The following is a 16,076-nucleotide window of genomic DNA, read 5'->3' as shown; positions in this document are numbered from 1 at the left end:
TTCCATATGCTACTGGCAATATGGTGCCTCCTTGGTGGTGGAAAAACCAAAGAACAGACTATTTCTGTGCTGTGTGACACTTAACTCTTTTGGGAAAGATCTCATTGAGCAGTTTTTACTGCACTGTTAGTGAACAAACACTGCCAGGTGAAATGTCCTGGTCAGGTGTTGCAGAAATTATCATGGCATTACTTATTTTTTACATTAATATTGTAATTCAAGGCTAAAAAAATCAAAATTAAACCTGTGCTGTCTCACTCACAATCCCAGTTCCTTTCCTAAAGTCAAGGGAACATAATCCATGCAAAGGGCTTCCAGGCACACAAAGTAAAAAAAAAAAAAGACACTAATAATAGTAGTAATATTATTACTAACAGTAGTAATAGTACTAGTAGTTGTAATAGTAATGATAATAATATATTTGTTTGTCCTTCAGCTGAAACAATCTTAGAGATTCCCTTAATTCGCAAATTCATTCGGGCTTGCCAATGTGTGTGTGTTTCATTGTGTGTTCCACTTGGGTAATCTGCATTGAGTACTTTCTCAGCTCAAACAGTAATATTTTAGGTTTGTTTCTTTCTCTGTTCTTCAGAAGACATTTTGAAAATCATAGCTGGTTAATCAAGCTGTATTTAAAAATCTGCAACCTTTACACAATTCTGATGGCAAATAAGGCAATGTGAATGTAAGTTATGTGGGATTTGTTAACATTTTTGTCCTCTTTGCCTCTGCTTTACTCCCTGCACAAAATGCATAGCATTCCCTGTAAGCAGAATAATCTCAGACAACTTCAGTAAAAATTCCTGTCTGTATGAGCTCCCTTTCTGCTGAAAGGAAGGAGAAACTCCAGGTAGGGGTTCAGCCTCTCTTCAAGATGAGTTGTCTTAATTACTCCTAAATTTCTCTGCTGACTCACAAAGAAACACAGAAAACGTGCATCCATCATATGTCTCCTTTTCAGACACCTAAAATTAGGTGAGATGCATCTCAGTCTTGGCAGAGTTGTTAATTTTATTTTTTAGTGTATGGCCTGATGACAAATTTTCTGTAATTCTATTGAAATATTTCAGCAACCAAAGTGTCCCTTTCCTTTAAGGGCTTGGGTTGTAAATGGAGAATCCAAAAGTGAAGGTTATCTCACCAGCTGGGCAATATTTAAATTTGGCACGGAATAAATTAATAGTGTGATTAAAGTAAAAATACCCTTTGCTTTTGAGTATGGCCTTTGACACACCTTAACTTTTCCCTGTATCTACATTTAATTTTTCAAAGAGCCATCCTCATTCATCAATTAATTAAAAATAGAGAAAGCAATTTTTAATTTGCCAATCCATAGTCTGAATAAAAGAAAAAAAATCCTATTATGATTTACTTTCATGCTTTATCCAATCCTAAACAAAAATGGGATTATGTTGTAAGAGCATGACTTATTTTCATTACACCAAATTCTGTTTGCAAACTAGTTTTGATAGCCGTGTTTCTGTTTCACGGTGTTATTTAGGCTTTTAAAAGTGCATTTTGATAGGAAATTCTGGAGGAAAAGAAGAAGAGATTGATTGAATCTGATGCTTGTTTCCACTGGAAAAGCATACCAGTGTGCACAGCTTCAGAGCTGCTCATGATGCGAACGTTCATTTGAGTTGTCAGAGATAACAAGAGCAGCTTTGGGTCTGAGCTAATGATGGGAAAACTTGGCAGGAGCTCCTTGTCACCGTGTCTTGCACTTGTGCATTTTTAGCAAGGGAGCTTTACAAGACCCGTGAAATGAGCAGGATCTCACAGCTTGGGGGCCTCTGGTGACTGGACATTAGGATGTCACCTGGGCAGCATTTCAGCCTTCTCCATGCACAGCTCCTCTCCTGTGAGAGGTTAACAATTTCCGTGCCCAGTCAGAGTGGTCTCCTCCTGCCAGCAGCACTCAGTTCCTTCCCTCAGCTCCTGTGGCAGTGTGGATGAGGGATATGCACTGCGTGGGGGAATGAGTATGGACAAGTCGTGGTGTTGTTTGTGACAGCCAGGAGGGAGCTCTCCTGTTCTGGTGGGGTCTGTTTACCCTGATTTACAGCTGCAATCGTGGCTGATGGCAGTGTGTCGGAGGGGTGTATCACTGGAGTTGCTGCAGGGGTGATTATGAGGTGCAGCCATGAAGCCCTGGGGCACTTTAACTGCTTTATTTGGCCTCCCAAATGCCCAGTAATAGCTGAAAATAGAGTGGAAAAAAAGGAAAAGCTGTTGACAGCCAGAAAAGTTACTGTAATACTAAAGGGCTCAACTTGGCACCAGACAGCCATTTCTGTCTTTGCAAACAATTATAATTATTATATTTCCTCAGAAGTAGCAATTTCTTCAGAAAAACATCCAGAAAATGATAGAAGCTTTACATTTTATTTGCTTTTTGCTATTTTGATTTGCCTAGATACTGGCCCACACAGGTTTTTGCACCCATTTTTTCATATATATGTGAAGAATAATATCAATAGGTTGGTGCCTTTTCGTGTTGAAGCTCTTTTCAAGTTCTGCAGTGCCTTTCAGCCTGAAAGGTTGAGGAGGACAACTAAGAAACCCAAGAATCTTCAGGCTTAATTTCATCACATAAAAATGTTTATCTATCCTAGAAAAGTTTTGAGAGCTTGCTAACTGAACAAAGTTGAAAGAACTGCCATAGTTTAAAAGCAATTTATCCAAATAAGCTACACTTATGTCACCAGGTTTGTGTGCTGGAATTACAAATCCAGGAGTTAATGTGTGTAATTGTGCATGTGTGAGGGGGAGATAATGTTGGAATAGCCTGAATAAAATTAAAACACATAATCTCTGCTCAGTTGCTCACAACCTGCCTTTTACAACATCTTTGCCTCTAACTCCACAGTGTGTTTTGTTCTTGGAGTGGCTGATAGTTCAGATTTGCACCCTGTGGAGCCAGCTTGGAGCTAAAAGCAGGATGTTTTCATCCACACAGTTCTGCACCTCCAGGAACTGGATGCATTTGTGGCACCATTGTACCCCCACTGTCCCTCTCATCACCTGGGACTTCATGTCACAAAACCATTTGTTCTTTGTGGCTGGGACCATGTTGATGCTGGGGCTGCCTAGACTCACTTGTGGGTTAAGCTTTAAGCTTAAGATTGAGCTAAATCTTTAGCTTAAGATTGAGCTAAAAATACCTTGTTAGAACAAAGTCAGAAGCTTTAGGCAACTGTCTTCCAGCAAGATTAATAGCTCATGATAATGATAAGTTGATTGGATAAGTTGATAAGTTGTATTAAAATTATATGAAAAGTGTATGTGGTCAAATTTCATGGACAAGGAGTTTTCAGCAAAGGCCTGGACCATTGGAGTGGATACACAGTGGAGTCCATGAAAAAGATGAGAGGGCTGGAACACCTCTGCTGTGAAGAAATTTGGAGAAAGTTGGGGATGTTCAGCCTGGAAAGCGAAGGCTTTAGGGGAACTTTCTCATGGCCTTTCAGTATATGAAAGTGTCTGGCAAGAAAGAAAGAGACCTTTTATCAAGGTCCATAGTGATGGGACAAGGGGCAACAGTTTAGAACTAAAAGAGGGTAGATTTAGATTGGAGATAGAGAATTAAATTTTCCCAATGAGGGTGGGGAGACACTAGGCCAGGTTGCCCAGAGAAGCTGTGGATGCCCCATTCCTGGAAGAGTTCAAGACCAGGCTGGATGGAACCTTCAGAAACCTGACCTAGGGGAAGGTGTCCCTGCCTGTTGGTGATCTCTGACCTGTCCAGCAGTGGAGCAGCCAGGGATGGGTCAGCAACAACAGCCCGGGGACTCGCGGGGCGCGCGGGGAAACGCTCCGGCCTCGGGAGCACCACGGTGGTGTGGCCACATGGTGCAGCAACCATGAGAAGGGACAGGTGCAACTGATGTGCCAAAACTGAAGACATTTATTAAATAAATAAAAGGGGCACAAACAAAACAAAAAACCAAAACATAAGGAAGCTGCTTCAGAAGACCCCGCAGTGCAGTCAACATATATATATATATATATATATAGTCACTCATAGAAGGTTCTGGAAACCTTCTGGCCAATCACAGGCTGTTGATCTGCATGGCCACTCCCAGTCAGTCCCAGAATCCTTTGCTCTTTATGATGTTATCCCTTGTGACTTCTCCCAAGACTTGGTGTTGGGACATCAAAGCACCGACTGTCTGCTGTGTGTCTGTGTGGTCAGCTCTTGGTCCATCCCCTCCAGGACAAGCTCCCACACCTGCCCATTGTAGGGTGTTGGAGCAAGATGATCTTTGAGTGTCCCTTCCCACCCAAAACATTCTGTGTTTTCTCTTATTCTATGAATAAATGTTTCAGTCTGAACCTCTGCATTTTTCTACACTGGAGTTAATAAATTATGCAGCATCTTCAGGATGTTGTGGCAATGCAAAAGTTAGCTACTGATTTCTGGAAAACTCTGTTCAAGCCTGTGACAGCTTGAATTTAAGCTTGGTTTTGAGTTTTTGGGTTGAGAGGATTAGATCATAAGATAATTTTATTTGGCTTTTCCCAACAAGAACAAGGTTCATTTCTGAAGTGCTGTTTGTAGGTTAAGAGATCCATGTAAGTACAATTGGAGGCATGTCCCACTACCTGATTAATGTCTTTTATTTCTATGTCTGTAACACACAGGATTAATTAATGTCTTTTCTTTATATTTCTGTAACTCATAGGATTTGACCTGATGGATTCATTCAGTGTGAGGCAGATTTTTGGAATGAAAGAAGATGGGATTCAGAGCGCTTATGTACGGCTTGGAAGCTTTCCTGTTGTTCAGAAAACTGAGTAAGTACCCTGTGTTTTCACTTTATTTTCATCTGAGCCTCTGCTTTACATTATTTGGTTCCTCCAGGTTAGCTTTGTAGTAGTTATCTGGTACCTACAGGTATTTTTCTGCTTTGAGCAGCTGTTGCACTTCAGCTGGCACAGAATGTACACAACGTGGTCAGGAGTCTCAGCAGTAACTACAGGCTCCATCCTGGCAGGATATGAGCTGTGTTTGGTGTAGCTCAGTGGTTCTGAGGAGCAGTATCAAGACATTCACAAAAGAACTTAGGGCCACATAAATAGCTTCTAAAGGGAATATTGAATATCTCGGTCCTATTGAGATAGAAATTTTTTAAACACAAGAGACCACTTGCTGGCAAATGCTGTGACAGTCAGCAAATATGGATTCTGGCCTTGTAGAAGAGGGCCAGAAGAATGACACAGTTTTTAATCCTGTGTCAATGTGGAGTCAGTCCTCAGAGTCTTTTAGGACCTAAGGCTGCCAGTTGTGTCACGGTTTATCACAAATATTTCTTTGGGCTGTTGCTTGAGCCCTGCTACCATTAGCTTTGAAAAGAGTGCATAATTTCACTTAGTAACTATGAGCCATAGATTGAATTGCCATCATTAACATTTTTGCAGTAAATTTCTCAGTTCTGGTTTGAACTTTGCTTAAAAAAAAAAATCAATAATACTTCTTTTATTTCTTATGGATGAGGTCTGTTATTTTTTATTCTGTTTTTAGGTATTTTTCTCAGCTCATTGCATTTTTGAGATTGCCCTTTGAATTACATTTGCTTGATTTTGCAATATTTTTTTTCATCATTGAACCAACAGGATTGATGTGTTCTTTTTCCCTCCCCCTCTTTCTCCATGTTAATACGATTAAAAAAAAAAAAATATGATATACTGAGATATATACTCTAGAGTCCATAAATGATATCAAGTGTAAGGGTATATAGAGTCATGATCAGTGATCTGATTCAACACAGCCAGTAAAGACATCTTAGGTTTGGTATATGTCTAACTGGTCTGAGTGTAGATAGAAATAAACCATAAACCTATTTCACTTGGATGGTAAGAAACCTATTTCATTTGTCTCACTGTGATCTCTGGGTTCTGGGTGATATTATAAAAATTGAGCAATTCTTGGAGTATAAACAGGAACTGTCAAGTATGAGCTGATAATCTTCATATCACACAGCTCAGTCACCACTGCTGCTGTGTCCAGCCTTATTTTCCATAATTCAGTAGGTAGAAATGGAGTGAATGACAGTTTGAAGGTCTGTGAAGAAAGTGTGATGGTGAGAAATCCAAGAACTGCAGTATAGACAGGTAAAATTAAGAAGCAGCCAACAACTGAAGGGATCATTCTCTGTAGGAACCTCTGGGAAATCAAAGCTTGGTAAAGGGTCTTTAATAAGGGTCATAGTAGGCTGAAAGGCAGTGGCTACTTGACATCAAAAACCAGCAGGGAAGCAGGGCATGGTTTTAAGGATGAATCTAATTAACCACTGGAGAAAGTTAGCACAGATTACAGAGAGTTGTCCATTTGAATTCCTTTTTCAAAGTAAGGGTTGAAGAACTTTGTTGTTGTTGCTGTTTCTGTTGTTGTTTTCTCAGAAAGACTGAGGAAGTGAAGCCAGAGCAACCAGCCATGACAGCTTTCCATCTGCTCAGATTACACCCATTTATTTGTTGTCGCTGTTGTCCTTAAACTAAGCAGAATATTTTATCACCCAGAACAATTAGAAGTAAAACATCCCTAATTTGTAGATTGAAATGAATAAAATTCCTTTCAAATTATTCTGAAACATGGAATTCAAGGAGGACTTTCACATTTTCAGCCTTACGTATTGTAACTTTCACACTCCTGTGGTTTGGGAATGAACCCAAATGGATATAACACCATGGAAGGTGTTTGCATATTTGGTTCATTTTAGCATTTCCGTGCCAGGACTCTGAGATGCTGCATATAGGGTCATTGCTCACAGAAAATGAAATCTTGTAAAGCTGCTCAAAACCAGTAACTGGAATAATAAACCAAACAAAAACATCTGTCGTGGCTCACAGATAACCTCCAGCAATGTTTAGCAACTGATAGCAACATCTCATAATTAGGTACAAAATCATTGACTGAGTAATATATGTAATTCACTTTATTATCTGCTTAAAGGATTTGTATTCTTTTATACAAGCAATAGAACTTTCACAAAGTGCCAGATTAGCTGTCTGGGAAATGTGCCTACTCATCTTCTGATCTGTAACCTACAACTATGAACTTTCTTCCTCTTTGTGGTGAGGCATCATTGTGAGCAAACAAACCCAGCAGCCAGAGCTTGACTTCAGTCAGGACACGATCACTGAGGGCATCACAGGGCTCTGCAGCTGTCTGAGCTGGCCCCAGAGTGTGGCTGGTGGTTTTCCTCATGTAACTGGGGCTGTCCTACTGCTTGTTCATGGCTCCTCAGTGGATCTTCTGGCCAAAACTGTGCTGTAGGCTTCTGGTCTTGGATGCTCAGGCTTGTTTCTCATTACTGGTGTCTTGGCTAATGCCAAGATTCTGGCTTACCCTTTTGTTCTGCATCTCCTAGTTGTGACTCCAGGGCCTTCCTGCTGGCCATGTCCATCCTCAGTTTTCTCTTGCCTGGTCTGGTGCTGCCTGACTTGACCATGATCTTGGCTACCACCTCACAGAATTACCTGATGCTTGGCCAAGCTTTTGGTCATTATCTATTTGCTCTTTATATTGGGACAGTGTTGTACCAATAAGTCTTGGGTTGTTTAGGGCATGATAACTTGGTGTGTTTTTCTGTGTCTCCTGATGTCAGCTTTGACTTCAGTCAGCTGCCTTTGGTTTCTCCATGAGCTCCTGCCCTGGTCTCACCATTTGGCCCCTTCCAAGAGAACAAATTGTACAAAAAGCCACTGCAAACTCCCACACTGAAAATGGAACCTGTTGAAAGCTTCCTTTTTTCATACTTTTCCCAAACAAATATTGCATATTAAGAAGAACAGAGACAAAAAAGCTTGCACAGCTTAGAGAAGGGAAGACTCAGTGAGGGAGGATCTTACCCATGTGTATAAATATCTGACGGGGAGGAAGCAAAGAAGGCAGAGCCAGAATCATCTTAGTCATATTCATTGACAGGACAAGAAGGAATGGGAACAATTTTAATCAATGAAATCTAAACACAAGAAAAACCTTCTTTAGATGGGATGATCTCAAGAGGTCCCTCAGTGTCTCCTATTTCTAACAAGGTAAAGGAGATAAAGCACAGTGGAGGTGGAATGACTGGAGGCTTTTTTGGTCTTGCAGTGAGTAAAGGACTGTAGGGAGAGCTGAGAAACACAGAAAATACTGCAGCAAGTAGAAGAGAACAAGTTGTTCACATGGCTTCTTATGGAAAAAAGTTGTTTTGGGAAAATTAAATGACAGCAAGTGAGATTTAGGACAGATTGGATTTTTTTTACATGTAGCATGTAGGACAAAGAAAGACAGGAAGAAATTACCTAGAGAGGATGTATCTATTTCATCTTCCATCACTGAGGTTTCTGAAGTAGAAGTCACAAAGATCTGCCAAGGATGTATGAGACATATCCATCTATAGCCTTTTCCTTTTCCATTCCCTTTCCCCTTTCTTTTTTATTGTTTTTTTTTTTTTTTTTTCCTGTGATTCCAAGAGCCTCTGGTGATGTGAAGCATGTTTAAATAACTGGCTTTCTCCAACTTGGTTTTGCAGATCTCATGGGTTACACTGCATATTAGCGAGCTTAGCTGTTGTAAAATTGGTTGAATTGCTCAAGTTCATTAACTACACTCTTCCTCACCAAATGTAAAAACCCTATTGATGTTGTTGCACTGAGTGTCTGAAATGAGAAGTGATAATATAATTTTTTCCATAGTGTTATTATAGATGTAGAATCTCATGCTTATTATCACAGATAAAAGACCTTATTGCAAATTAAAGGATGTGAGAAGTTTGCTATATATTGAAAACGAGCAATGGTTAAAGGAGTTTTCTGCCTTCTTGCTAATTTTTTTTTTTAAAGTTGTGATTCACCTGACCCTGTACTTGAGTTAATTGACTCTTAGACTAACCTGCAGCACTGGGGGATTCTTTTGTTTTGGAGTTTTATAAGGACGTTTTTTGCAATCTATCGTGTTGTCAGAATTATAGAACAAGGAGCTGGCAGAATGCTCCCTGTAGGTACCAGGCATCCAGCAAAGTTCCACAATATCGATCATCAGTTCAATTCAGCCTTGTGTGAAAGAAGAACATAAAACATTTCTGGGGACAGCAACTCCTGCCCTTGGATCCCCAAGTAAAGCTGAACTTCTAGATGCAGATAATTGTTAAGTGAGGAAATAAGTTAAAACTGATAAACAAAGTTTTTGCTATTTATGTAGCAATGCAGCTCTGTAAAAGATACAGGAACCAATGACTTCAGAACCAGCTTTTATCACATCTTCAAAGCAATGAGACTGCCTTCAGATTTTCTTTTGGCATGAAACCTTTCTCTTTTGGGAACCTGCAGCTGGTTCCTCAGCAGCTTTAAAAATCATTTGAGGATGGCAGGTAATGGGTCATTATGGCTTTCTGTCAGTTTAAATCTACCTGATGGGCTGTTTGTCAGCCTTGTGTGATGAGGCGTGGCCAGACTCACTGGGATGTTTAGGTACCTAACTCCCAGTTATTTCTCTGGGTAATAAACATCTGAAAACCCTTTTTGAAATTAAGCTTGCATAATGATATTCCTGTTCCCAGCTCAGAGCTGTCCAGAACCATAAAATTGTTAAGTCTGTAAAAGCCCAAAAGATCACTGAGTCCAGCTGTTATGCTACACTTCCATGTCTACCACTAAACCATGTCCCCAAGTACCACATCCACACTTTTCTGTGAACATTTCCAGGGGTGGCAAATCCACCACTTCCCTGGGTAGACTGTTCCAGTTCTTGACCACCTTTACAGCAAAGAATTTTTTCTTAATATCTAGTTCAAGGCAATCCTCCTTCCAGATCCTACTTCTTTTCACTTCCAGGTGCTCCTTCGCACCCTTCTAGTAGATTTGCTAACTTCCAGGCAACTGGGACCTCCCTGGTTAAAAAATCTAGTACCAAGAAGTGATACAGCTTTGTCTGCTCTCCTAAAGGATTTCTTAAGGGAGCTAGTGAGAGTCTGGTTCAGTTTTCTTTTGTGTTGGAAGAATTCAGAGAGTCTCTGTCTCCCCAGAGGGAAAACCAACTTATAATGGTTCATATCATGCAGGGGCACTTTATACAGCAAAAGCCACATTAGTGGATGAAACCAGAGTGTTCTGAATTTATAACTTGTCTGAAAAGACAGGAGATTCAAAGCACAGATTAAAATATGATTGAATATTTTGGCATTAGGAAAGACTGGATCTCAACCTTTGCTGCAACTGCAAAACAGTATTCTGTAAATTTAGAGGAATTTTTGCTTTTAATACAATTAAAAGCTTCTAGTTTTATGTGCCTTGGACTGTGCCAGTTTGTGCACAGTGATGGATTATGTTAACCATTCATTAGGACCACATTTCATAGTTTGTTCTTCATTAATTACTGCCATTATGTTTTGCTTTGTATTGAGTGCTTATGCCTGACTGCTCATTTGTCCTGAAGCAAAGACATGATATTTGTGAAGGGTTTATTTGGGAATGATCACAGAAGCAGGCTGGCTTGGGCATGAAGAACAATGTTAATTGTGACTCTTCAGGTGGCAAAAGAGATGGCTTAGAGGCATTACAAGTAAAGTTTGAAAAATCATGGATGATGTAAAAGATAGAAAAATAATAGGTTCATTGTGCTTTCCCTGATAAGAATCGAGTTAGGTCCTAAACAAAGAGGAGGAGGCTCATTATGCAATGGGCAGCAGTGGGTGATTCCTTGTCAAACGGATGTTATGAATGTCATAAGTTTACCTGAATTCAAGGGGGGGATGCAGAAGTCTATATGAGATAAATCCATAAAAAGCTATTGCTACAGAAATTGCATTTGTATCTGAATTAGACACCTGGATTCCAAAGATCCAGAGGCATGAGATCAATGTTTTTTGTGTTCATTCTCATTCTTAGGCATCCAGTAATGGCTAGTAACAAAAATAATAGTGATACTGGATTAGTTATCTCTTCTGTCCCACCCTGCATCCCCATGCTATGACAGGTTTTTATGATGGAGTAGAGAAAAACAGTGTTGGATTTTGGTTACTTCATGTGTTTGCTTATGCGCAGGGGTTGTGGTGTCACACTGAGTAAATCGTGCCTGATATGTTTGCAATGTTTGATTTGAGAAACTTCTGTTATCTGGGGCTGACAGCTAAGGAGCAAAGACCTGAGCTGTAGTGCCTGTTTTGGGGCAGACATTATAATATTTGTTGCTGTAATTTGGTACATTTCGAGGGTTTTGAGTGTTCCTGGCCATTCTCTGAAGTCACAGGTCTCCAGTGCATCTGGAACAGAAGAGAATTATTTACAGGTTTCATGAACAGAAGCATAAAGTGAAAAACAACCTTTTTAACATGATAGATACTCAGCTGCAGATTTCCATTATATTTTAGCCAATTTGAGAGCTTCACTATTGGATTGATGAAAGGGCTCCATAAAGGCAGAACCTGGAGGGCACAAGTTCATGTTCATCTCTCTTCAGCCTTTCAAATAAAGCAGATTTTTTAGGAACTATAATGATACCTTTAGAAAGCATTGCTGGGACATGGAGAGAAGTTCTGCTTTTCACTGTTAAGCCTGATACATCGCTCTCTTTCCCCTCCCCGTGCCAGGGATGTATTTCCACAAGGCCTGCCTGATGAATATGCCTTTGTCACTACCTTCAAATTCCGGAAGGCTTCCAGGAAGGAAGACTGGTATATCTGGCAGATTATTGACAAGTACGGCATACCACAGGTAAGAGGCTCTCTTGCAGCCAGCAGGAACAGCCCTTTTCTTTTTTTTTTTTTTTTTGCCATGAGCCAGTTTTCTTGCCTTAACCTCACACTTTTTCTTGTGAACTGATAAAAATCCTGTTACTTTTTCAGTGGATTTTGCTGCAAATATTTTACCTTTAATTCAAACTCCAAATAAATGTTTGTATATACCTTGGTTATTATTAGGATGCAGATAAATGTGTTAGTTGGAAAGGGAGGCAAAAAATACCGTCCTTGCTCTTGAAACTACTATTGAGTTTTCAGTTGTTTTCTTCAGATAGCTCTGCTTAGGGAAAATATTTTGCCTTTTTGGAAAAAGGTTGTCACATGGATGTACTACAGAGCAGTGAGTTATGTCAGGTTTTGCACAGTCTTCTAGGTGACTTGTAAATGCATTATGGGTTCCTGCTCTGGGTGTGGGTGTGACATCTGTTATAGTTCCAAAACCCTGAGTCCTGCCTGCTGCACAATTTGATCTAATAGCTTTTTTTCAAGTACTCTCAAGTTCTCAGAAAAAAATACTGGAAGCATGTACTAAAGGGCTGTCTCCCTCTTAGCAGCTTGGTAGAGTTTAGACTTTTGAGGGTGCTTGAGGAGGGAGTGTTTTGGATGGGTTGTACATTTTTCTGCTCAGCACCAAATATAGTGGTGATGGCATTACCCAGGACTCTAAAGTGGGCTGTCAGCATGGGCTCACATAGTTGTGTAATTCAGGACTGCTGCTTTGGGACTGGTATTGAAAAGGATTTTGGGAACTCTCAATGAAGAATAGGTGCAGTTTGAAGAATTAGATAACTGGGTTTGAGACAATGGTAAAAGGTTTATATGAAAGTTATTATCAGCTGCAGCTTTGTTAAAGGAAATGTGATTTACTGTGCTATATGCATTCCTAGTTGCTGCAGAGTGAAAATGCATCTATCACTCGGTATTTCTTGCAGGAAGTTTAAAACTTGAACTGATTAGGTGTGGAGAGAGAAAAACACTCAAGATTTCCAGTAATAATTTCAAAAGTGCCTTAAATTATGATGCCAGAAGTGCCTTAGAGCCCCATGAGCCTCGTTTCATGTGGAGTTGGTCGTGGTTTGGCTGCTCCCTTGCAGACCTGCACAGCTTGCAGATGCAGACACTCCTGAGCCAACACTGATCCCAGCTGGCATTCCCAGCCAGCACAGTGCTCAGCTGCATGGAGAAGTTGGGTCAGATGTGGAGTCAGCCTACCCTGGGCTGCTCACATCCCTCACAGCTCAGTGCCAAGGTGGCCCTGCAGCTTGTGGACACACCATTCTTGGCTCTGCCTGCTCCATTCCCTGCTGCTTGCTGGTAACTGCCTGACTTTGGTAAAAGAAGATACCAATTTGTAAATTAACTCAAAGTTGCATGTCTTCAAAAACCTATTTTTGCCTGCTCTGTAGCTTTCAATACAGATGATGGGCTGTACTTTTCTGTTCAAAGCACCTGAAATAAAGTGTGGGCAGTGCCACAGCTCAGCAGACTGGTATCATATGAGGCAGTGAGGTACTTTTCCATATCCCATGGGACATCTGAGGACATGTGATGGGAGTAAAGAGCCTGCTGGGAAGCAGTGGAGGAGTACATGGGGTAGAGGGATTCAAACCAGGTTCAGCTTTTGGGGGGATGCCTTTGGGGAGGTGCCCATGACCTGCACCACCACCCAGCCATGGCAGCAAGGCGGCCTGTGCTGAAACCATGCCAAGGGTTCTACTCACAGGAGGAGGCTTTAACTGGTCATGGGTCTGCACCAAAGCCTGTGGAGCCCATCTTATTTACCAGCACAAGTGTAGGCTCCCTTTCCATATCTCCCACAAAATTCCATCCTCTGCTCTTTGCTTTCTCACCGCAGCCTGTGCCATCCCTGGCTTTGGGGTGTGGGTGACGATGGAAAGCAGCCAGGAGGAAGAAGAAGGCTTTGTTCCTCAGCAAACCCCTCCTGTTTGCTTGCAGGTGTCGATCCGGCTGGACGGGGAGAACAAGGCTGTGGAGTACAACGCCGTGGGGCTCACCAGGGACGCTGTCAGGGTGGTTTTCCGAAACGCGCGGGTCAGCGACCTGTTCGACCGCAGCTGGCACAAAATCGCCCTCAGCATCCAGTCCAAGGCTGTCTCGCTGTACATAGACTGCAAGCTGGTGCAGGTGCTGCCCATTGAGGACAGGGAAAACATTGACATTCAAGGAAAGACTGTGATTGGCAAACGCTTGTATGACAGTGTCCCCATTGATGTAAGTACTGCGCTTGCTGATTGGAGCTGGGTAAAGGTTCAGCTTTGGGTTTGCAGCCTGTGAATGAGTGGGGTTATGCTGTAATTGACCCTTTTCCTGAGGCGGTGTTGCTGAAATGTTACCAGTGTTACACAGCTAAGACAGATTGTCACCTTATGATGTACAAGACTTGCTGTATGTATCTCCAAAATAGGGATTAAAAATGAGAAGTTTATTTCATCTTTCTGTCTAGTCACAGAATGTGCTACAGTTAGAAGCAGAGACAAAATTGTACACAAATATAATCAAACTGGTTACTGAACTACACAGAAAAGTCTTCATCTGATGTTGGCATTATGAATGTTTCCACCGGTGATAGAAAGAGATTGGGGAAAAAAAGGAAGCTTGTTAACTCAAGAGAGTTGTGATATATTCTCCATTCCTCAGATATTAAATGACCCTTAGTACAAATGAACCAAAGTCAAGACACACAGGCTGATTGTCCAGCAGCAGTGTTACCCTCGTATAATTTATGTGTGATAGTTTGGTATTTCAGACTTGTATAATCTTTCTTGGCTGTGCAAAATGGATGGGACATGCATATCAAATGTGTTCATAGCATTTCTCACACAGGAATAAATGGTCAGAAGATGCAAGGCACAACAGGAGGAAAACAGACCTTGTGTCTAGATGAAATTCTAGGAAAGATAGACGTGGCCAGGATATGTCTTCTCAGACAGAAGTTTGGCCAGAACATGGGATTAGCATGAAAACCTGCACCAGAATTTGAATAGGCATTTTCAGGGTCTTATTATCTCAGCTCATGTAGCATGCTGAGGTATTGGTCTATTATAGATAGGGAGAGATAGAGATTGACTACAGGATCCACAGAACCACTCTGAAGTTAGCACCAGCTGGTTTTTGTTTGTGTTTGCCTGCTCTGTTTGTGTCCAAGCAAAAGGACAGAGGGTCTTTAATAATTCACTGTGTCTGAGACTGCTGCCTCCCTTTGTCTCCCAGTTTGATCTTCAGAGGATGGTGATTTACTGTGACTCCCGGCACGCCGAGCTGGAGACCTGCTGCGACATTCCCTCTGGACCAGTAAGCTCCTTTTTGTCATTTATTAATTTTCACGTGAACACTCTTCACTGAAATCTATTACATAAACCAGGGAATATGTGGCAGTGTGGGATTATAATTTTTGTTTAATAAGGGTGATTGAAACCTCACTGTGTAACTGGCAGCATAGCAGCTCCAGAGGAGGGCCACTGCAGAGGGATGAGTATGAGGAATTTGAAGTTTCCAAATTCCTCTTTCCTTGTCAAACTGTCAGGGGAAACAAAACCCTGAAGTGATGATAGAACAACAGAAATGCAGCATGAAATATTCAACATGTTTCCCACTGGTTTTATTTGGAAACATCTAAAAACAGTGCCAACTGCAGCTTATTTTCCTGTGCCCAACTCTCACTAGAAACTTCCACCCTCCTTTCACTCTTCTCCCCTCAGTCTTTGGTTAAAGAGGTTCATTGTTCATTTTGCCACATTTTCCCTTATTGCTTGGATGAATGGCTTTTGTGGGATTTCATTCCTCACGAGGACACATTTGGCTGTGTGTTACCCAGTGGTGCCTGTGGGATTTGTCTAAAGTGGGTGGAAGGGGAAACTTTCCAGCATCAAAGGCTTTGTCCTGACCTTGGGTGTTTGCAGTGCCAGGTCACGGTCCTGACGGAAGCACCTCCCCTGGAAGTGAGGCCCACTGTTGGCAGTGAGCAAGTTGGACATCTCAAGATTTTCAACTGCTCCTGTCCTCCTGGACAAAAGGTGAGTGCTGAGATGAGTGTGTTTCATTTGGGATGTCTGTAAAGGTAAAGGAAGTTTCCCCGGGTGTTTTCTCTTTGAATTGAATGATGCTGGACATGCTGGTAGTCCTGGTAACAGCACTGAAACAAAGTGATTATTCTTATCTAGCTCAGTTATGTGTATCCTTCTTCAAATAAAATAGATTATGAAGATAGATGTAGCCACATTGAAAAAAATCTCATGGCTTTTAAAAGCAATGTGCTTGCTTTCTCTGGCTCTGACTGGGACCTCTGAGAAACCGGCTTCGTTGTCATTGCTCCTGAGGGCATGTCAGCTT

General features: G+C 41.3%; 1 protein-coding gene across 1 annotated transcript in view; it reads left to right on the top strand.

Annotated features, from left to right (window-relative positions):
- The window catches only part of COL22A1 (collagen type XXII alpha 1 chain), a 196,093-nt gene that overhangs the window by 50,928 nt on the left and 129,089 nt on the right, over positions 1 to 16,076 (top strand). Inside the window, exons 4-8 of the mRNA XM_041479400.1 lie at positions 4,686 to 4,797; positions 11,577 to 11,700; positions 13,683 to 13,958; positions 14,958 to 15,038; positions 15,647 to 15,760. Coding sequence (XP_041335334.1) covers positions 4,686 to 4,797; positions 11,577 to 11,700; positions 13,683 to 13,958; positions 14,958 to 15,038; positions 15,647 to 15,760 — 707 coding nt within the window. The remainder of the gene's footprint in view (positions 1 to 4,685; positions 4,798 to 11,576; positions 11,701 to 13,682; positions 13,959 to 14,957; positions 15,039 to 15,646; positions 15,761 to 16,076) is intronic.

The sequence above is a fragment of the Pyrgilauda ruficollis genome, unplaced genomic scaffold (genome assembly GCF_017590135.1).
Source record: "Pyrgilauda ruficollis isolate IOZ18807 unplaced genomic scaffold, ASM1759013v1 scaffold48, whole genome shotgun sequence".
Taxonomy (NCBI): domain Eukaryota; kingdom Metazoa; phylum Chordata; class Aves; order Passeriformes; family Passeridae; genus Pyrgilauda; species Pyrgilauda ruficollis.
This window is presented reverse-complemented; position numbering and strand designations above follow the sequence as displayed.